This window comes from Coenobita brevimanus, chromosome 97 (assembly GCF_032717465.1).
Source record: "Coenobita brevimanus isolate Jiangsu-jjx chromosome 97, ASM3271746v2, whole genome shotgun sequence".
Lineage (NCBI taxonomy): Eukaryota > Metazoa > Arthropoda > Malacostraca > Decapoda > Coenobitidae > Coenobita > Coenobita brevimanus.
This window is the reverse complement of record NC_137050.1, coordinates 14,315,535-14,339,938: the sequence shown is the minus strand read 5'-3', so window position 1 is coordinate 14,339,938 and position 24,404 is coordinate 14,315,535. Positions and strand designations below refer to the sequence as shown.

At 41.8% G+C, this 24,404-nt stretch overlaps 1 protein-coding gene across 1 annotated transcript in view; it reads left to right on the top strand.

Moving 5' to 3' along the window:
* Positions 1 to 24,404, top strand: part of Ndg (Nidogen) — a 527,328-nt gene that overhangs the window by 110,203 nt on the left and 392,721 nt on the right. The window contains exon 6 of the mRNA XM_080283492.1: positions 11,213 to 11,441. Coding sequence (XP_080139618.1) covers positions 11,213 to 11,441 — 229 coding nt within the window. The remainder of the gene's footprint in view (positions 1 to 11,212; positions 11,442 to 24,404) is intronic.

Genomic DNA, 24,404 nt, shown 5'->3' with positions numbered 1-24,404 from the left:
TAAACAACAAGCAAACACTCTCATCAATCACTATTCACAAGTCAGCCAACTAAACCCCCATCCTGAAGACCGACGTATCATCCGACGTAAGAGACAGTTCCCCACAAACCCAGACTATGCACTTTTCACTTACAACCAGACGAAGCACATCATTAACAGCCTCAAGCACTCATCTGCCTGTGGACAGGACAACATGAGCAACATTCACCTTAAACACCTAGGACCACAAGGCATACAAGCTCTCACCAACATATCAAACTACGGCTACTCACACATAATACCCAACATCTGGAAGCATGACCATATCATCACTATCCTTAAACCCAACAAAGACCCCACTTTACCCTCCTCACATCGCCCCATCACACTCCTCTGCACCCCCTCTAAAGTCACTTAATGACTGGTACAACAACTAGTCACACGTCACATTTCCCTAGCCCAATGACAACATGACTTTATGCCACTACACTCCACAAACACCCTTCTTACAGACCTTACACAGAGAGTTTTCGATGGCATGAATTCAGCTAGGCCACCACACAGAACACTCATAATCACACTAGACAATAGCAAAGCTTTTGATGCCATCCCCTGCCACAACCTCGCAAACAAAATACTTAACACAAACATGCACAATAACACAAAAAGATGGCTGGCAAACTACTTAGCAGGCAGATGTGCACACGTAACATTTGCCGGTCTTTGTTCTAACATCAGAAACTTCACAAACGGCGTCCCCCAAGGATCTGTTTTGTCCCCTACACTCTTTAACTAAACATGCACGACGTACTCACACCCCACACACCACAGATACACATACTGTAGCTTCCTATGCAGATGATGTAACACTTACATATATGCACCAAAATGCAAACACAGCTGCACACATCATTCAACCTTACCTCAACACACTACACGAATGATTCACCACAAACAGGCTCAAAATAGCCCCAGCCAAATCTACAGTGACCCTTCTCACAAACTGGACAGCAAAATACAGTCACATCCCACACCTCACCATTAACAACACACACACACACACACACACGAACGAACAGCTGGAGAGAGCAGGCGTCCCAGCCATCGCTAACTTTAAGTAGTTTCAGGAATTTTGTCTGTCCTGTCTCCTAAGGTCTTGTCTTAGATTTAAAATAATGAAAGTTAATAGACTACCAAAAATGTAAAGATTTATTGGCTAAAGTATACATGAATGTTTGTAGTATTTTATTCGGTAACAGCTGTTTAGTTACTTAACCAACATTAAACATGGCCAAAAATGTAAACAATGAGGGACTCGAATTTCAAGGATTTGATACAAATACCAATGTCATGGACCTGGTTAAAACATTAATTATGAGGATTAGTGAACTTGAAAAGAAAGTAGAGAATCTAGTGATAAAGGATGTGTCTGAAAATACGGATACTACCATACAGAGTCTGATCCAATCCAGTGAAACTGCGAATGAAGAGATTCGAAATTTGAAGCGGGAAAATGTTGAAATGAGGAGGAAACTAGAAGAGAGTACTAATAAAACGGAGAAGGTGAGTAATGTATTAGAAGAGCAGAAGGCAAAGTGGGCACATGTAGAAAAAGAACAGAAAAAAGTGGTCAGCTTAAAAGAGATCATCCAAGAAGAAAGGGAAATGAACAAGAAAAAAATGGAAGAAAATGTAGTGAAAATACTGAAGAAAAAAGAGAAAATAATGAGAGAAACTGTAGAAAGGAACAGATGCGTAGTAATATTTGGAAACAGGGAAGAGGAAGAAAAGGTTATGTTCGTAAGACTCGAGAGAGACATGAACCTGATGAGAGGAATATTAGGCAAGATTGACCCCGAAGGAGACAAGTGGGTAAAAGAAATTGAGGAAGTAAGGAGGATAGGGCCTTATAAGAAAGGGGAAACAAGACCAGTGAGAGTATAGTTTACATCAGAAAGTGTAATAAATGAGATACTTAAAGTGACTTGGAAATTAAGCAAAGAGGCGGGGATGGAAAATATTATAATAAGAAAAGATCTGAATGAAGAAGAAAGAGAAGTTTTAAAATCATTAAAGGAAGAAGTAAAGGGAAAAAATGATAAGAGGACAGAGGAAGAATGTAATACTTTTTTTTGGAGAGTATTGGATGTGAAAGTAAGGAAGTGGTATTTAAGGAAATAGAAGTGAAGGAAACTAAGGGGGATGGCTGTGAAAGATCAGAAGTTGAGGAAGTGGTACGGATAGAGAGTAGGAGAGAAGAGGGTATTAAAAACGTCAAAAATAATTTGAAGGTGATATATACTAATGTTGATGGTTTCATATCGACAAGGATCGAAATTAACGATTTCTTGAGAGAACATGAAACTGATGTCATGTGCCTTGTAGAGACCAAATTAAGAGAAGATATTGATGTTCATTTGGGAGATTGTAAATACAAACTGTGGAGAAAAGACAGGAAAGAAAAAAAGGGAGGAGGAGTGATGATAGCAGTGAAGAACAACATAAATGTAGATACTGTGGAAATGGGAGAAGGCAGGGCTGAAGTGATATATATGAAATTAGAAACTGGAGAGAATGTTAAGAGAGAGATGGCGGTAGTGTATGTTCCCCCAAAGACGAGAGCATGGAAGGATGACGAATACCATGAGATGTTGTCAGATATGGCTAGCTATTTGCAAAAAACAATTGAGAAAAGCAATAATATAATTTTAGTGGGTGACTTTAACTGTAAAGAGGTGAACTGGGAGGAATGGTACTCAGAAGGCGGCGAGGATTCATGGGGCACAATGTTATTAAATATTTCATTTTTCATTCATTGCCAGACGCCATGTATCCCAAACAGGGTGGCCAAGGGCTTAGAGTTAATTGTTTTACAGGGAGGGGCACTAATCCTCCACCAACCCCACTTGACACGTAGGGAGAACAAGTAATAATGAATAATGTGATGACACAGTGGGTCAAAGAAGAGACACGGTTTCGAGGTGAGGACACACCAACAATGTTAAATTTACTGTGCACCAAAGAACCCAATGTAATAGAATCATTGAAATATATCTGTCCTTTAGGAAAAAGTGATCATGTGGTCATTGAGTTCCAGATGTTAATAGGGAACGTCGTGCCAAGAGACGAGCTTCATAGACAGGGAAGATACAACTTTGGGAAAGCAAGTTTTACAGGACTGAGAAACTTTTTTGAAAATGCAGATTGGAGAAAATTCAGAGAAACGAGAGATACAGAAGAAGTGGGATATCTTTCTAGACCTTAATAATTTGGGAGTGGAAAAATTTGTACCAAGAGTAAGAGGGAAAGAAAAGAGGAAAAAGGAGTGGTTTAATAGAAGGTGTATGATAGCAAAAAAAGAGAGAGATAAGGCGTGGAACAATTGGAGAAAGAGAGGTAACAGCAGAACAAAGGAAGAATATAAAAGAACAAGAAATGAATACACAAGAATATGTAGAGAAGAAGAAAGGAATTTTGAAAAGGTATAATAGACAAATGCAAGGATGAACCCAAACTGTTTTATAGATTTGTTAATGGCAAACTGAAACAAAAGGAAGGAATCACCAAACTGAAAGTAGAAGGAGAGGTCTTTAAGGATGCGGCAATGCAAGCAGAAATAATGAACAAATGTTTCCAGTCAGTTTTCACTAAAGAAAAGGAGCTTGTGGAAGGGGAGGGAGTGATTAGAAATGTTCCAGTGATAAAAGATACAAAAGTGGAGGTACAGGAAGTGTATAAATTACTGGAAACTCAAGATGTAAGGAAAGCCCCAGGACCTGATGGAATTTCTAATTGGGTACTGAAGGAATGCAGAGAACAACTGGCGGATAAAATTCACAGTTTAATCGTATGCTTACTGGAAGAGGGGAAAGTGCCACAAGAATGGAAGAGGGCAAATGTGGTACCACTTTATAAGGGAGGAAACAGGGAAGAACCCCTGAATTATAGACCAGTGTCTCTAACCAGCATGGTCGCAAAATTGTGCGAGAGAATCCTGAAAGACAGATGGATAAGATATCTGGAAGAGATGAATATTTTGGCTGAATGTCAGTTTGGATTCAGAAGTGGAAGGTCATGCGTTTCTAACTTGTTGAGCTTTTACTCAAGAGCGATTGACGTGCTACAGGAGAGAGATGGTTGGATGGATTGTGTGTACTTAGACTTAGAGAAAAGGCCCTTGACAAGGTACCTCATAAAAGACTAATGTGGAAACTAGAATATATAGGAGGACTGAAGGGGAAACTTCTGGAATGGATGAGAGACTTTTTGAGAGACAGACAAATGAGGACAGTAATAAAGGATAGGATGTCTGGATGGAGGGAAGTAACAAGTGGAGTCCCTCAAGGCTCGGTGTTGGCGCCAGTAATGTTCCTGATTTACGTAAATGATATGGTAGATGGAGTGAACAGTTATGCAAGTCTGTTTGCTGATGATGTAAAGATCTTGAGGAAGGTAGAGGTTGAGGAGGATTGTAAAATACTGCAGGAGGATTTGGATAGGATACACAATGGGAGCCGGACGTGGGAAATGAAATTTAATGTAAAGAAATGTATAATATTGGAAATGGGTAAAAGTACCAGGAGGCCATCACTGAATTATTTGTTGGGTAATGAATTAATCACAAAAAGGAGAGAAGAGAAAGATTTGGGAGTGCTGGTCCAAGATAGTTTGTCACCAGAAAAGCACATTAACAAGATAGTTGGAGAGACTTATAAACTCTTGACTAACATAAGAGTAGCATTTCATTATATGGATGAGGAGATGATGAAAAAATTGATAGTGGCAATGATCCACCCCAGGTTAGAATATGCAGCAGTAGTGTGGTCCCCACACAAAAAGAAAGATATAAACAAGATTGAGAGAATACAAAGAACAGCAACCAAGATGGTCCCCAGTCTGACAGACCTGTCATAGAGAGAGAGGCTGGGAAAACTGGATTTGCCTTCTTTAGAGGAAAGGAGAAAGAGGGGAGACATGATTGCAGTGTTCAGGACCATGGTGGGAGTAGATAAAATTGACAAAGAAGATCTGTTTGTATGGGATAAGAGAGCAACAAGAGGACACGGAATGAAATTGAAAAAATCAAGCTGCTTGAAGGATATCAAGAAATATAGGTTTCCTTACAGAAGTATAGACTTATGGAATAGCCTGGACAAAGAGATTGTCTAGTCTAAAAACTTAAACGAGTTTAAAGCCAAATTTGACATTGAGAAACAGCGATGGAAACCCACGAGCATAGTACATTCCGTGTATATCACAATTAGGTATATTAGGTAAATACTTAAATATTTGGAACGACGTAGACAAAGAGGTGGTGCATCGTTTTCGTTTTTAAAGGCTCCAACATGCTTGCATGTGTCGGCCTTGGTCACCTAATGGCGGCTCTCCATGCTGCACGATCCATTGCAGCCTCCCTGTTCAGTCCCTTAACCCTAAGGTCACACTTAATGACCTCGTCCCATGTCTTTCTCGGTCTACCCCTTACAACCCCACCCCCAATTTTAACACTTCTCACCTTCCTCACCCAATTATCATCCCCCATCCTCTCCACATGTCCAAACCACCTCAATCTACCTCTCCTCATCACAACACCAATACACTCCAGTCCCATCCTACCTCTCAACTCTTCCATTGTAAACCCAACCCCTCCAGGCCTTGGACGCAGGGACGCACTGCACATCCACCTAATCATTGTCATTTCAGTACGTCTGAGCCAGCGAATGTCTTCCTCCTTCACTGCCCAGGTCTCACTACCATACAGCATTACACTCCTAACACATGCTGCATACAAAGACCCCTTAGCACGTAGGGAGAGCCCTCTCAATGTCAGGAGAGGCAAGAGCTCCCTGAACTTCTTCCAACCACTTCTCACCCTAGCCACAGAGCTAGCTCCAGCCCCACCTCCAGCACACAACATGTCTCCCAAATAACAAAAAACATTCATGTGTGTAAAGGTAGACTTGATAAATGTGGATATGGAGACAGGACAACACGAGCATTGCTCAATTCCTGTATACTACAAATAGATAAATACACACACACACACACACACACACACACACACACACACACACAATCCTTGGTGTAACGTACAATACATCAGTGTCATTTAAAAAACACATCACAAACATTAGAAATAAAATAACACCTTGACTCAGTGCTTTGAGGTCACTTGCCCATACAACATTTGGACACAACGAAGAAACCACCTCCACAGTATGCAAACAATACATACGTTCAGTGATGAATTATGCAAGCCTTGCCTGGGCTTCTAACCTAACCAAAACACACTACAACACTCTACAGACCATACAGAACAAGGACCTAAATATAATCACAGGCTGCAACAGTACACCCACAGACCTCCTACATCAAGAAACCAAAGTCCTCAAAGTCAAGGATCTCCTAAACATGAGAGGCACCCAGTTTCTTGCTGCAGCCTCCACAAACCCTCAACATCCACTACAGTACATGGCAGCACATCCACCCACACCAAGGAACATCAAAACAACACCCAGCACAGGTTACCATACACAAATACTGTAATCTTTCCCCCATCGCCCACCTCAGACCAGCTTCCAGAAGCATATCCACACTCAGATTGCTCGCTGCTTCATTCAGTCACTTAAAGACAACACACAGCTGCATGCACGGCCTCCTGACATCCACCCTTCTGAATCCTATCTTCCTCGTGAGGACAGGGTCCACCTGGCCAGGCTGAGATGTGGGCACCATCTAGCCCTCTTAAGCTACCAGAAGAGGCTGGATGACTCCGTCGCTGATGCCTGTCCAGGATGCAACACAGCACCCCATACTATTAAGCACATTATGGAAGACTGCATTGCACACAGTCACCTACGGCAACAACACAACATACACTCTTTGAGAGCTCTGTGGGAAAGCCCGGTCTCGGCCATGGCCTTCCTAAGGGACTCAGGGCTGTTTGGCCAGACTGCCTAGGGAACAACAACTACTACTACTACATTATGGCGCCTTGTGGTTTAGTGGGTAATTAAGGCACTCCAATCATATTGAGCCTGTGTAAGTTTATATCTTAGGAGTGGTTGGGGTTTATTGCTCACATGATGCCATTCAGGGGTGAGTAAGGCTAGTCACTCTCATCTTAACCCCTAAAAGATGGGTATCGGAATGTTTTGACATGCTCAGGACGGGCATAATCGGCAGGTGCGAAGGGTTTCTGGGAGGTGGTGGTGGGGGGTGGAAGGGTTGGTGGGGGGTTTGTGGGTGGTGCAGGAGGGTGGGCTGGGAAGTTTGGGGAGGTGAGGGGTGGGTGTGGGGGTAGGTAGGAAAATGGGGTGGTGGGTAGAGGGTTGGGGGTAGGTAGGGGGTAGGGGTAGCAGTTGGGGTTGGAGGGATGGGTGGTTCTGGGGGTGGTTTGGGGGGTCAGGGTGTGGGGGGGTGGGAAGTGGGGCTAGTGGGTAGGGGGTTGGGGGTGGTGGGGGTAGGTGTTGGGGGTGGTGGGGAGGATTGTTTGGGAGTGGGAGATGGGGGGATAATGGGGGATGTGTGGTGGAGGGTGGGGGTTAGGGGTGGTGGGGAAGGTTAGGGGGGTTGTGGGGTTTTGGGGGTGGGAGGGTGGGGACCATTGGGGGTCAGGGTGGGGGACTGGGGGTGGGGAGGGTGGGTGTGGTGGTAAGGGGGTGGGATGGTTTGGGTGGGTGTGGGGGTGATTTGGTGGTGGGACAGCATATGCAAGCACCCTTCTTTTTGGCCCTAATACTCTTGGACAGCATATGAGAACATCCATCATTTAAAGGGGTTTGAGGTCAGGACCAACCTGTCTAGCTCCGGGCTCCTGTGCTCCTCATGGGGCAATGTATTATTGGATGATGGATGGATAGATAACTAAGAAAGTGTGACACATACAATTGGCGTAGTAGTATAGGTAGTAGATGTTGTAACCCCAGGTTCATCAGGATGTGAACAAAGTTGACTGCAGGCTGAAACTGTCCTTCTTCTCCAGTCCACCATCTATCTTTCTGGGGTTAAGGAGACACCTGATAGGTGTTTGTATAACCATATTCACTGCCTAGTTATATCAGTGCTACCATATGAAGGCATCCCTCTTCAGCATCTCTAATCGCAACAAAGCGCCATGAAGATAATAAGAGATAGAATCCATCAATATTGATACTTCATGTGAAGGCATCCCTCTCCAGCAACAAGGTTAGGTGTTTGTAGTAGCCCAAGTCTGTCTGGCTGAGCAGACCTATCATCCACAGGCAAACAACCACCCCCATCCCTTGCAGTGAACCGATATTCCCTTGTGGTAGATGGTGCCTTGCCACAGTGAGAGTCCGGGAAAGTGGAAGTTTGGTTCCCAGATGGACACTGCAAATGCAATGCTCCATCTATTTAATGGGCACAATAATATGCTCCACATCACTTTATTTGGTCACTAGTATGTGGTTACCACTCAGCATTGTAAATGGTTTCTTGGGTAACAGGAAACCATTAGGCTTTTCTTTGAGTGCAGAGCCACCTGAAGAGGAAAGAAATGTAAAGAAAAGTGGCAGAAAGGATGGGAGAAATAGGAAGCGGGAAGAGCAGACACAGAGAAAAGAATGATGATAAAGGTGAAGAAAGAATTAGGCAGCACAGCATTAAGTGAGTGAATGACAGTCATCACCACATGCCACCATAGGTCAGGTGTAAACTGAGTCATCATAGAACTGAGGGAAAATCCCATGGAAAAGGAAGGCGAGAGAAGAGAGTGATGTAAGAATGATTGAGAATGGGAAGGGAAAGAACAGACAAGATTAATCATAGGTACCATTTCCAAGGGAATGCAAAAAAATATCAGATAATTTTCCCCACCCCTCCTCATGAAAATTGGTAAACTGTATGGACTTGTGCTGCCACATTTTTTCACAAAATATTTACTCAAGTATGGCTTGATCTTTGACCGTATGAAACTCAAGGCTTGATCTGAAAAATGAGAAAGTTGTGTGGGAATATATACCCAAGGAACTGTTATATCAAGTTTGATGTCAGTTGTTTGAGAAATTATGAAAGGCACCCAGTTTGACAAGTGTTTGGAAGATAGAAAGTGAGCAGATACAATATGGTATCCATCACATGGTGAAGACAATCCTCAATATCGTAAGAGGGAGCAATTCTTGAGAGTAACCATTCCGTAGGAAACAGGCTAAAACCACGTCACTGGGAATGAAGAGTAAAACTACCATTAATCCTATCATGCCAATGAGGCCTCAAGTCAATTTATGAGACTTGTACAAGATCTGGTCCATAAAAAAAAATTTACTGTATTTTCTAAAAACAGATTTGTTGCCTTCCTTAGAACTGTTCAGATCTGTCTCCTTCAAAATACTCCCTCCACTGTTCATGCAATGTTCCCAGCATTTTTCCTGTTCAGAAACACTTCCTGGAACACGTTTTCAGGGATGATTCACAGTTCATGTAACGAAATGAATTTTCTTCTGTCTCTTCTGTCGTCTGAAATAGGAGACCTTTGAGGATGGATTTCAACTGGGGGAGGGGGGGGGGAGTTCACAGGGGCCAAGTCCAGAAAGTTGGGTGGCTTTGGGTCAATAGTCATCTCATGCTTCGCCAAAAAGTCACGGATAAGGAGCAATGTGTGAGCAGGTGCATCCAGGTTTTATTTGTCCATGACTGAGGCCTCTTCCTTTGCACTACCTCCGTCAAACACTTCAGGATGTCCAAGTAAAACTGTATTTACTGTCAGACCACATGGAACAAACTCACATTGAATGACACCCTTCCAATCAAAAAACATCACCTTCACATTTGAGTGACTGACATGCTTTTTTGGCCACAGTGATGATGTTTCAACCCACTGTGAGGATTGCCTTTTTATTTCAACATCGTAGCTGTGCACCCACATTTCATCACCTGTTGTGACATTTTTCAGAAGGTTTTCATCAGCATTCGAGTAATCAAACAACTTCTGACTGACCATGACACAGTTCTCTTTTTGTTTATCTTTCAGATGATGTGGCACAAATTTTGCAACAACACAAAGCATCTTCAGTTTTTCATTAAAATCATGTGGCACAAACATACACAAATGCCTACTTCTTCAGCAACTTCACAGATAGTCAGGCGACAACTTTTATGGATCACAGCATGCGCGTCTCAATTTGATCATCTTCTGTTGACATGGAAGGCCAAGCGACAACTTTTATGGATGACAGCACGTGCGTCTCAACTTGATCTTTGTCTGTTGACATGGAAGGGCATCCAGATTTGGGATCGTCTTTGGTGGATGCTCTTCCTGATTTGAACTGCTGGAACCACTTGTGACGTGTATGGCTCAAACAATCCTCCCCATAAGTCAGTTGCAAGATTTGAAAAGTCTCCATAAAAGTTTTTCCCAATCTGAAGCAGAATATCATGGAAACACATTGCTCTTCAAGAACCTTCATTGTTCAACTTGCAGCTAATCACCAAGTACACTAAACTCATGTTTGCTCAAGTGCATGTACCATGGTGATTAAGCGATGTTGCGTGATGAAGCTAGTGTTATACTGAATCTCAAATTCATCACCATACAGTACTTCCATCACAGGCATGCTATGCTGGCTCTTTGGTGAGCTATTTAAAGTGTTCATTTACTTTATGGGCAGACCTCATACATCCATCTGTTCATATTTCCATCAGGGCACCATGTGTGTGAACCCTGACAAATTAGTTGTACTATACAGTACTGACATGTGTTTTGAAAGTCTCTTAATCACTCATCGTATCCTCTCCCTAACATTATATAAGTAGTCTGGTAACTAAATTAAATATGCTGTTTGTTCTGCTATTTTTTGAACCAACATTTGTTTTGCATAAATACTATGTCCTTATAAACTTGCAGATTATGCAGAGCAGAGTGCTACAAATAGTTTGTAAAATCTGGTATATCAGTTATGACTCAAACTGCTGTAATGAACATATATTCAAACTGCATATTATCATGGTTTAGCTGGAGGGTAGTCAAATGGTGGGTGACAGAGCGACTTGGAGGCATTTTGTCTGCAGCCACCCTTTGCTGAATTAGGGCGTCGGGCTATAGATAGATAGATAGCTGTAACTGATATTGCAGTTCACAAAATTTTACATTGCTTGAGGAGTGAATATGTATTAACGTTTTATGAACAGTTTTGATTTATCAGAGAAAACTGTGTCATTAATATGTTTTGCCATACAGTATTAATTTGATTTTTATGATATGCCCACAGAAAAGCCCCTGAGAGTTACTGGGAAAGTAATTGGCAATATCAATGGGGTGGACATAGAGGACTCTGACCTCCATGCCTATGTGCTGACATCAGAAGGTCGAAGCTACACTGCACTATCCAGGATACCAGAACAGATTGGCTATGACATCCAGAGTGTCACTGCTATTGGTACAGGGATTGCATGGTTGTTTGCCAAACCAATAGAAGATGTTCCAAATGGCTTCACATTGACAGGTATTTATTAATATGAACACATTTTTAATAATTTTATCTATTTATGTATCTACGTACTGTGTATATACATATACATATATATATATATATATATATATATATATATATATATATATATATATATATACACACACACACACACACACACACACACACAGTAAAACCATGATATAATGGACTTTGGTATACCGGAATTTGCTTTTATCAGATTCGAGGAGCTCACCAGAATAAATTTTCATATATCAGGAAAAGTCCGAGGGTGACGAGCGATAAATGAAATACAATAATCACTTAATTCACAAACTTTTTTCATGCGATTTCGGTCATTCACGAATTTTTTCGTACAATAATTAAAACATAAAATTATAGTACAGTATTCAAATAAATAATCTTAATATATGAGAGAAATAAATAATATATAAAAATGCCTACACGCTGCCTGATATTTGGAAAAAAGCAAATATTGTCCCCTTATTCAAGAATGGAAATAGACAAAATTCACTCAACTACCGACCAGTATCACTGACCAGTGTTGTAAGCAAGGTATTAGAAAAGCTTATAAGAAAAGCTTGGGTAAATCTTCTAGAAGAACACAGTATGATAACAGAAAGACAGTTTGGTTTCAGAAAAGGAAAATCATGTGTTACTAATCTGTTGAGCTACTATGACAGAGTAACAAACACAATACAGGAAAGGGAAGGATGGGTGGACAGATATACACATGTATGCATACATGTGTATGTGTGTGTGTGCGTGTGTGTGCATGCGCGCGCGCGTGTGGGTGGGAGGTCGGTCTACCATGCACCATACAGTCAGTTTGAATCCAACGGTCGAACCGTGCGTGACTTGCGAATCATTATTTGTGGCTTATTTTTCTGTCTTCCAGTGATTGCATGCCTTGTTTGCCAACATGGGGCCTAAGCGTAGTGCTAGTGATGCATGTGGTAACACACCAAAGTGGGCTCATAAAGTGATGTCGCCGACAGAGACAGTTAAAGTGTTGGACAAACTTAGGGAAGGAATGTCAGTGACAATTTGCCATCAGGACGATTCCCTATCATTTGTTTACGTACCAGTTTATTTAGCAAGTCCACTAGTTTTTTACTTACAGTATATGAGTTATAAAATCCCCCTGAAAATTAGTTATTCAAGTAGTAATTAATCAATAATAAGTATATTTATAGAATGACGGGGAATCGTTCAGTGTGCGAATTGTCCTGACGGGGAATCATCCATGTTTTGACGGCGAATTGTCTTGGAACCGTATGTTTGGGGTGAATGAGTCAACTGTTCATGCAATAAAGAAGGCAGAATGTAACATACAGGAGGCAGTGAGGGCTAGTGCACCAGACTGTGCTAAAGCGTCTCCACCTATGCCTGTGCTTGTCAGCTTTCAGTAAGTGTTAAATTTCTTGCATTTTTGTTGTTTTTCATACTTTATGCTAGTTTATTAGGTGTATGTAGTGCATAAACAGTATTATTCAGATGTATTACACTTTATACAGGTGCATAATTACATGCACACATGCGTAGAATGTATACGCGAATTTACCACATACACGAAGGGTCTGGGAACGGAACCCTCGCGTAAATTAAGGGGTTACTGTATACAAAGTGAACATCTTTAGTTTGTAAGATCGTAAGTAATAAGATGTATAAAGTGCACACTACAGTAGTGTATTTAAAATGTGTTTAAAATTAAGTTGTAGCGATAAAGAATTTTCTGAGTGCTTATCTCCTCCGTAGGTTAAAAATGAGTGTGTCTGAACGCATATGTGGTGGTGTACGCAACTTTCCCGGTCCTCCCTCCATCCTCTCTCTTCTCCCCCAATCCCTTCTCCATCCCAGCTATGGGGGCTTCTGCCTGGGCACAAAGAAAAAAGTTCCACGGCCAAATTTGCCCCTGGAAATTGGTTATAATGGTATAAATTTTACACTGTCATCATCGATGGTGTTTATACTATAAGAAAAACTAATAAAAACACACAAAACTGATGAAAAGTACAGAAATGCAGTGAGAATAAAACCTTTTCGTGTAAAAATAGCTTCAAATAACTTCCTAACATCCTAGTCCAAAATTTTGCCCACATCGTGCTGAGCAAAGCATATGTCTTGATTCAGAATTTCACGAGCCTTCTTGTGGTGTTCTCAGAATTTTGATACAACCAATAGTTTTCAAATAAATTGCCAAAAAATAGGAAAAAAATGCCAAGCATGGCAGGGGATGGAGAAGGGATGGGGGAGGGGTTGGAGATGAGGGGAGAAGAGGGGGGATGGAGGGGATATGTGTATTTACCTAGGTGTACAGTATTTACCTAGTTGTGATATACAGGAAATGAGCTACACTTGTGGGGTCCTATCTCTGTTTCTTGATAAATCAAATTTTGCTTTGAACTTGTTAAAATTTTTAGACTGGATGATCTCTTTGTCCAGGCTGTTCCAGGCTGTTCTTGACATCCATCAAGCCACTTGGCTTCTTCAGTTTCATTCCATTTCCTCTTGTTATTCTCTCATCCCATACAGACGGATCTTCTCTGTCAAATTTTTTCTACTCCCATCCTGGCCCTGAACACAGCAGGCATGTTGCCCCTCTCTCTCTCCTTTCTTCTAAGGAAGGCAGGTCTTGTTTTTCCAACGTTTCCCTGTATGACAGATCTGCTAGGCTAAGGACCATCTTGGTTGCTATTCTTTGTATTCTCTCGATCTTGTTTTTATTGTTCTTTTTATGTGAGGACCACACTACTGCTGCATATTCCAAGCTGGGGCAGATCATGGCTGCTATCAATTTTTTCATCATCTCCTCATCCATGTAATGAAATGCTACTCTTATGTTAGTCAAGAAATTATACATCTCTGTAACTATCTTGTTCCCAAGTCCTTCTCTTCTTTCACTTTTGTGATTGATTCATTACCATCAAATAATTCAGTGATGGTCCTATGGTAATCTTACCCATTTCCAATATTTTACATTTTTTTGCTTTGAATTTCATTTCCCACATCCAGCTCCAATCATGAATCCTATCCAGGACCTCCTGCAGCATTTTACAGTCTTCTTCAACTTCTACTTTTCTCATGATCTTTGCATCATCAGCAAACAGGCATGCATAACTGTTTGTTCCATCTACCGTATCATTTATGTAAATCAGGAACTTTACAGGCACTAACACTGAGCCCTGTGGGACTCCACTTGTTACTTCCCCCCATCCAGACATTCTGTCTTTTATTGCTGTCCTCATTTGTCTGTCTCTCAAGAAGTCTCTTATGCACTCTTAAGAAATTCACCTTCTGTCCTCCTATGTACTGTATTCGAATTTCCACATTAGTTGCCTGTGGGGTACCTTTTCAAAGGCATTCTCCAACTATAAATATACACAATCCACCCAATTATCTCCCTGTCCTGTAGCATGTACGAGGTGTGACAAAAAAGAAACGAGACTTTGGCTGCTAATGACACAATTCATCAGCCACACAGTAATGAAGTATATCACAGTGTTGCCCAACATCTCAGCACTGTATGAGAAAAGCAGCAGTTCAATTAACCTATTATCATTCTTTTCACAGGTGGTTTTGTAGCTCCTGTCAAGTGCCCTCTGTCACAGAATGAGCCTTGAGCAAAGGATTAACATCAGGTTCTTGGCTAACATGGGAAAAACTCCTGCAGAAACCCTTGCCATGCTGAAGGATGTGTACGGAGAGGAAACAGTGTCCCGTACACATGTCTATGAGTGGCACAAGAGGCTCAGGATGGGGTGGGGTGACATGAAGGATGACCCAAATCCAGGATGTTCCTCAACAACATGAAATGATGCCAACATCGAGAAGGTCAAGGAATTGGTGCAGAGTGATCGCAGACTGACGATCAGAATAATGGCTGAGCAACAGGGATTAAATAAGGAGTCAATGAGGTCCATCTTATTGAAAGATTTGGCCATGCGGAAGATTTGTGCAAAGTTGGTGCCCAAACTGCCCTCCGAGGACCAAAAGATCCGTCATGTGGATGTGTCACGGCACATTTTGGAGCATCACCCCTCCCCATCCTGAACCTCTTGTGCCACTCATAGACACGTGTGCAGGACACTGTTTTTTGTCCCCACACATCCTTCAGCATGGCAAGGGTTTCTGCAGGAGTTTTAACAAGTTAGCCAAGAACTTGACGTTAATCCTTTGCTCAAGGCTCATTCTGTGACAGCGGGCACTTGGCAGGAGCTACAAAATCACCTGTGAAAAGAATGATAATAGGTTAACTGAACTGCTGCTTTTCTCATACAGTGCTGAGATGTTGGGCAACACTGTGATATACTTCATTACTGTGTGGCTGATGAATTGTGTCATTAGGAGCCAAAGTCCCGTTTCTTTTTTGTCACACCTCGTATATCACCCTTAAGTAGTAGCTCAGCAAGTTGGAAATACATGACCTTTTACTCCTGAATCCAGACCGACTTTCTGCCAGAATGTCCATCTCCTCCAGATATTTTATCCTTCTGTCTTTCAGGATTCTCTCACGTAGTTTTGCAACCATGCTGGTCAGGGATACTGATCTATAATTCATAAGTTCTTCCTTGTTCCCTCCCACATAAATTGGTACCACATTGTCCCTGTTCCATTCCCGAGGCACTTTCTGTTCTTCGAGAGAATATTAAACTGTGAATCTTATCTGCCAGTTGTTCTCTGCATTCCCTTAGTATCCAATTAGAGATCCCGTCTGGTCCTGGGGCCTTCCTTACACCTTGAGTTTCCGGTAATTTGCATACTTCTTGCACTTCAACTTTTACATCTTTTAACTACATTTCTAGTCACTCCCTCCTCCTCCACAAAATCACTTTCTCTAGCGAAGACTGATTTGAAGTGTTTGTTCATTATTTCAGCTTGCATAACTGCATCTTTATAGACATTTTTTCTTCTACTTTCAGCTTACTGATTCCCTCCTTTTGTTTCATTTTGCCATTAAGAAACCTGTAAAACAATTTGGGTTCTTCCTTACATTTGTCAACAAAACATTTTTTGAAGTTTCTTTCTTCCTTGTTACATATTCTTGTATATTCATTTCTAGTTCCCTTATATTCTTCCTTTTTAGCATTACCTCTCTTTCTCCATTTGTTCCATGACTTATCCCTTTCTTTTTTTGCTCTCATACACCTTTTGTTGAACCAGTCAGTTCTCCAGTGCTCTTTCCCATTAACTTTTGGCACATACTTTTCCACACCCATGTTATAGAAGTGTAGAAATCTATCCCACTTCTTTTTTATCTCTCTTGTTTTCTAGAACTCTCACCAATCCGCTTCTTAGAAAAATTTTCTTAATCCTGTAAAGTTTGCTTTCCCAGAGTTGTATCTTCTATGCCTATATAGCTCATCTGTTGTTTCCCCATTTCCTTCTGTCATTTAGAACTCTGTTACTACATTATCACTTTTTCCTATAGGATACATATTTCAGAGATTCAGTTGCATCAGGTTCTTTGGCTAGAATTAAATCTAGACTTGCTGGTATGTCATACCCCCTAAGTCTTGTCTCTTCTTTGACCCACTAGGTCATTACATTATCCATTGCTATATTTAATACTTTACTACCCCACGAATCTTCACTATTTTCTGAGTCCCACTTGTCCCAGTTTATCTCTTTGCAATGGAAGTCATCCATCAGGATTATGTTGTTGCATTTCTCAATCACTTTCTGTAGGTATCTAACTGTGTCCAACAACATCAGCTGATATTCCTCCTCATTCCATGCCATTGTCTTGTTGGGGATATATGGTACTACGATGTCTGTCTTGCCTTTCCCTCTGGTTTCTGTTACCATGTTTATCACTTTAGCCTCACTTTCTCCAAGTTCCACACTATCTACGTTTAGGCTGTTTTTCACTGCTATCATCACTCCTCCCATTTTTTCTTTTCTGTGTGTGTGTGTGTGTGTGTGTGTGTGTGTGTGTGTGTGTGTGTGTGTGTGTGTGTGTGTTTTTTCTTACCTTTCCTGATTGTTCTTACCTAATTGTATCTTAACAGGAATGAGCTAAGCTCATAATGTCCTGTTTATTGAATCACGTTTATCATACCTGTATGTATCCTTAAATTTATGAATTGTTTATCACACACTATTTCATTTGGTAGTACATTCCACTGATCAGTTGCTCTATTAGGGGTACTGAATTTCCTTATGTCCTTATCACCTCTCTTTTTATCTAGTTTTTTGCAGAGTCCTCTTGCTGATGTATCCCCATAGGTTATATACTCATTTATATCTATTTTCTCTTTCCCTGAGATGCATTTATATAGCATAATCATGTCTCCTCTTTTCCTTCTTTCCTGTAGTGTTGATAGATTCAGTTTTTCTAGTCATTCTTCATAGCTTAGATCCCTTAAGTTTGGTACCCATCTTGTAGCGGCCCTTTATACTTTTTCAGTCTTATCTATGTATTTTTTGAGATGAGGATTCAAGACTACTGATGCATACTCCAGGGTTGGTCTAATGAATGATGTTATAATCATTCTCAGCATGACCTCATTTATGTATGTTAGTGCTATTCCTACATTAGCAAGCAGTGTATTTCATGGATTTGGAGAAAGCATATGACAGGGTGGATAGACAAGGATTGTGGAAAGTGTTAAGAATATATGGAGTAGATGGGAAGTTGTTGAATGCTGTGAAGAGTATGTACGATGGTGCGAAGGCTGCAGTGCATGTGGATGGTGAACTAAGTGAATTTTTCTCTTTGAAAGTCGGTTTGAAACAGGGATGTGTCATGTCTCCATGGTTGTTCAATCTGTACATGGATGGGGTAATAAAAGAGGTACAAGGTAGGGTAGTGGATGTTGGAGTGGCCCTGGTGAGAGAGGATAGTGTTTGGAAACTCCCTGTATTGTTGTTTGCAGATGATACTGTGTTGTTGAGTGAAGACGAAGGGGAGATGCAAGGCTTGGTGGATGAGTTTGGGAGAGTGTGTAAGAAACGGAATCTGAAGGTGAATGTAGGGAAGAGTAAAGTGATGGTCTTTGAGAGAGGTGAAGTCAGTGAATGTACAGCGAGGTTGGATGGTGAGGAATTGGAAAATGTGAGTACGTTTAAGTACTTGGGTAGTGTGATGAGTAAGGATGGAAGTTTGGAGGGTGAAGTGCTTGAAAGGGTACAGCAGGGAAGAAAGGTTGCTGGTTCTTTGAAAGCAGTGATAAGAAACAGGGAAGTGAGCATGGAGGTGAAAAAGTTACTACATGACAGTATTGTGATACCAACTCTAACTTACGGAAGTGAAGTTTGGACGTTGTTGGAAGGACACAAGTCAAGAGTGAGAGCAGTGGAAATGAGTTATTTAAGAGGAGCCTGTGGAGTCACATGGAGTGATAGGCTGACGAATGAGGATATAAAGGAACGTTGTGGTGTTGATGTGGATGTGATAGGGAGCATAATGAGGAACACACTGAGGTGGTTTGGCCATGTGGAGAGGATGGAGGGTGAAAGACTGACGAAGAGAGTGTATGTGAGTGAGGTGGAGGGGGGAAGAGGGAGGGGGAGGCCGAGGATGAGATGGAGGGATGGGGTGGAGAGGTATATGAGAGAGGGGGGTGTGAGTTGGGAGCAGGGCAGTGAAATGGCGGGGGACAGGGCGACTTGGACGCGATTTGTTTGTGGCCACCCCAACGGGATTGAGACGTCTGGCAATAGATAGATAGATAGTATACATGTTCCGTACCTCCTCAGTGGTGCTGTCAGCTGGAGATAGTCTGTTATTGATAATCACTCCTTGGTCCTTCTTTCTTTCTGATGTGTAGGGTTGAACTTCCTAACTTATAATTCCAGTCTGGTCTTTTTCCACTTTTACCAAACATAATTGCATGACACTTGTCCACATTGAATTTCATACGCCATTTATTGCCCCAGTCTATCTGTCTGTCTATTGCCAGATGCCATAATCCATTATACGGGGTGGCCACAGACAAAGCGCCTCCATGTCACCCTGTCCCCCGTCATTTCACTGCCCTGCTCCCAGTTCACATCCCTCTCTCTCATATACCTCTCCACTCCATCCCTCCATCTCATCCTTGGCCTTCTCCTCCCTCTCTCCCCCTCCACCTCACTCACATACACTCTCCTCATTAGTCTCTCACACTCTATCCTCTCCACATGGCCAAACCACCTCAGTGTGTCTCCTAATGCTTCCTATCACATCCACACCACAATGCTCCTTCACGTCCTCATTTGTCAGTCTGTCTTTCCATGTGGCTCCACAAGTTCCTCTCAAATAACTCATTTCCACTGCTATCACTGTTGACTTGTGTCCCTCCAACAATGTCTAAGCTTCACTTCCATGTGTTGGAGTTGGTATCACAATACTGTCATGTAATAACTTTTTCACTTCCATGCTCACTTCCCCGTTTCTTATCACTGCCTTCAAGGAACCAGCAACCTTTCTTCCTTGTTGTACCTTTTCAAGCACTTCACCCTCAAAAGTTCCATCCTTACTCATCACACTAACCAAGTACTTAAACATACTCACATTTTCCATTTCCTCACCATCCAACCTCACTGTACATTCACTGACTTACCCCTGTCAAAGACCATAACTTTACTCTTCCCTACATCTACCTATCGCCAGATGCCTCAATCCCGTTCGGGGTGGCCACAAACAAATCGCCTTCATGTCGCTCTGTCCCCCGCCATTTCACTGCCCTGCTCCCAACTCACACCCCCCTGTCTCATATACCTCTCCACCCCATCCCTCCATCTCATCCTCAGCCTCCCCCTCCCTCTTCCCCCCTCCACCTCACTCACATATACTCTCTTCATCAGTCTTTCACCCTCCATCCTCTCCACATGGCCAACCCACCTCAGTGTATTCCTCCTAACGCTTCCTATCAAATCCACATCCACACCACAATGCTCTTTTATATCCTCATTTGTCAGCCTGTCTCTCCATGTGACTCCACAGGCTCCTCTTAAATAATTCATTTCCACTGCTCTCACTCTAGACTTGTGTCCTTCCAGCAACGTCCAAGCTTCACTACCATACGTTAGAGTTGGTATCTCAATACTGTCATGTAGTAACTTTTTCACTTCCATGCTCACTTCCCTGCTTCTTAACACTGCTTTCAAGGAACCAGCAACCTTTCTTCCCTGCTGTACCCTTTCAAGCACTTCACCCTCCAAACCTCCATCCTTACTCATCACACTACCCAAGTACTTAAACGTACTCACATTTTCCAATTCCTCACCATCCAATCTCGCTGTACATTCACTGACTTCACTTCTCTCAAAGACCATCACTTTACTCTTCCCTACATTCACTTTTAGATTCCATTTCTTACACACTTTCCCAAACTCATCCACCAAGCCTTGCAGCTCTCCTTCGTCTTCACTCAACACAGTATCATCTGCAAACAACAGTACAGGGAGTTTCCAAACACTACCCTCTCTCACCAGGGCCACTCCGACATCCACTACCCTACCTTGTACCTCTTTTATTACCCCATCCATGTACAGATTGAACAACCATGGAGACATGACACATCCCTGATTCAACCCAACCTTCAAAGAGAAAAATTCACTCAGTTCATCATCCACACGCACTGCAGCCTTCGCACCATCATACATATTCTTCACAGCATTCAACAACTTCCCATCTACTCCAAATATTCTTAATACTTTCCTGGATACTTTATTTTTTGCTGGAAGTTTGCTCTCATTCAGCCAGTCCCAAAGAAGGGTGACTATTCCCAACCTTCTAACTATCATCCAATTGCTTTAACATCCTGTATCTCAAAAGTTTTTGAGTCTATTCTTAACAGAAAATTTTAAAACATCTTTCCGATCACAACTTTCTTTCTGATCGTCAGTACGGGTTCCGTCAGGGATGCTCCACTGGCAATTTTCTCACCTACCTTTCAGACTCCTGGTCATCCTTCTTTCGGGGCTTTGGTGAAAGCTTTGCCATTGCACTTGACATCTCAAAGGCTTTCGATCGAGTCTGGCATAAATATTTAATTTCCAAACTGCTCTCTTATGGTTTCAATCCTTCTATCTGTGCTTTCATCTCTAGCTTTCTTTCTGGTCGTTCTATAGCCACTGTTGTAGACGGCCATTGTTCTTCTCCTCAGTCTGTCAACAGTGGTGTTCCTCAGGGCTCTGTCTTATCACCAACTTTCTTCCTTTTGTTCATCAGTGGCCTTTTAAGCTGTACATCTGACCCTATCCACTCATACGCTGATGACTCCACCCTTCACCTTTCCATTTGATTTCCACAACGTCCATCTCAGCAATTACTTCAACAAACAAGGGATGAAGCTATGACACACCTAATGTTTGACTTGGCTCGTATCTCTGACTGGGGTAAAAATAATCTTGTTGTTTTTAATACATCAAAGACCCAGTTTTTACACCTATCAACCCGACAAAATCATCCACAGGTATACCAACTAACGTTTAATAATATTCAGCTTAATCCTACATCATCCTTGATCATGCTTGGGGTTTCATTTACTCGAAGAGACAGAGGTTGAAGGGAATCAGTAAGAGGAGGAGAGTTAATGAGACGAAAAGCCTTTGACTCCACCCTATTGAGAAGAGCTGTATGTGGGGAGCGTCCCCACACATGAGAGTTGTACTCCACACAGGGGCGGATAAAACCTCTGTATAGAGTCAACAATTGTGCAGGGGTAAAGAAGGAACAGTGTGCTAAGCTGACTCCGTTCCTTCTTTACCCCTGCACAATTGTTGACTCTATACAGGGATTTTATCCGCCCCTGTGTGGAGTACAACTTTCATGTGTGGGGAGGCTCCCCACATACAGCGCTTCTCAATAGGGTGGAGTCAAAGGCTTTTTGTCTCATTAACTCTCCTCCTCTTTCTGACTCCCTTCAACCTCTGTCGCTTTGCTGCACTGTTGCATCTTTATCTCTTTTCTATCGCTACTTCAGTGGTCACTGCTTCTCTGAACTATCTGCTTGTATTCCTCCATCTCTATGACAGGCGCATAGCACCCGTCTAGCAGCAAACTCTCATCCCTTTTCTGTCCAACTCTCTAATGCAAGAGTTAACCGTTACCCCCAGTCCTTCATTTATGCAACAGGTCAACTCTGGAACTGTCTCCCTTTGTCTGTATTTCCTGCTTCCTATGACCTCCAGTCTTTCAAACGCAGTGTGTCCAGGCATCTCGAAATGAATGGATCTTGAATTTGGCTGTCTCTTGAATTTTGTTTTTCTCTTGGAAGGAACAATAATTGCAGGCCCGCTGCCTTTGGTTCCTTCTTCCTCACAGAAAAAAAAAAGAAAGTTGGGATACAGTTTCCTGCCCAAGAATGAGGTACAAAACACTGTGGTAAACTAGGCAAGACTCAGCAAAGAATACAGGCATACGCTTGTTTAACGATGTAATTGGATAGGAAAAACCCCATCATTAGGTGGGGTATCGTATATTGGGGTACTTTTAACATGTAATGCAATATGGAGCATTTACCAGCCTTGGGTTTCCCCCAAAACCTAGCCCAAAACCCACCCAAATGAGCCCAAAAACAAGTTTTAAGCCAATCGAGATGGCCTGACAGCTGTAAAGGAATCTAACCCAAGCTTAAGACCTGTAAATAACTCACGAAAACCAACAAATAAAATCTGAAAAATGTCAAATATAAGTCTGAAAAATAATCAAGTTTAGTAAGCTGTACCCCAAAATGACAATGCTCACCCCACCTGCGGCTAAAACACGTTAATCAAAGTCTAAAAACAGTTTATAAATCAACCTAAACACACAATTTTAGACTAAAATATCATCAAAATTGGTTTAAAAAAAAAAAAAAAAAAAAAAAAAAAAATCGTTAAATTTGGATTTGGCCATTGTTAGGCAGGGTATGGTGGTATTTCTACCCCCATCGTTAAGCCAGGGTATCGTATATTGAGGTATTACTGTATTTCGTGTTTGACCATTGAAGTGTCATCTAACCTATCATGGAATACAGAATAATTTTAAATAAATATTCATAATTTTGAAAACCTTAGAGAATAAATATTTCATGCATAGATGAAAAATGTGACATCAATAAATCATATGTTTACATTCAGTCTGTTTAGGGAAAAACATTATGAAAATACAGTCAAGCCTCGGTAAGTCGGACACGCATAACTTAGATCCCTGTATAGGTCGGACAAGGGGGTCGGTCACAAAATGGGCATTTGAAAAATTCAAAGTTGCGCCACCCCCATTCAAAAATCCTGCCCCACCACATCCACGATGGAGTTTACCTGGTGCCCAATGCCGACAGTTTACACTGTGAGCAGTCATGCAGTCACGTGTGTGATACTGTGGCCTACAACTGTACTCTTGTGTTGCAGTATTTTCTTGTGATTTTGGCAGAATATACCTATCCAGTTATGTCATCTCATGGTGCATCAAAGTCTCGGGGTCGAAAGGGAGGTGACGGAAAATGGAAATTAATGTCACTGAGCATTGCACAGAAAGTTGAATTGATTTTAAAAACTTGAGGCTGGTGTTTCCGTAGCCAAAGTTTGTGAAGAATATCGCATGAAAAACCAAATTGTGTCAGATATTAGAAAGCAAAAGGAAAAGTACGAAGCATTTGCTGTGAAGTATAGTTTAGAAGGATATGTTTCGGAAACTGGCAGTACAGGTAGGAAGCGTATGCATGTGTCTGATATGCGGGATGTGGACGAAACTGTGTTAATGTGGTATGGGGGACAATGTGCAGCTGGAGCGAATGTGTGAGGGTTGGAAATCGCTGCTGCTGCTGAGAAATTAGCGAGATGTGTGGGCAAAAAAGATTTCAAGACTAGTAGTGGGTGGCTGTGGCGTTTTCATAAGAGACATGGCTTGGTGAATCATAAGCTTCACGGTGAAGCTGCAAGCACTGATACTGGTGCTGTGGAGCCATTCCGCCTTAAATTAAAGGATGTCATGTAAAACATTTTCCTTTGCACAATTGTCATATATATAATGTTAAGACACAAAATAGTTTTCACATATTGTAC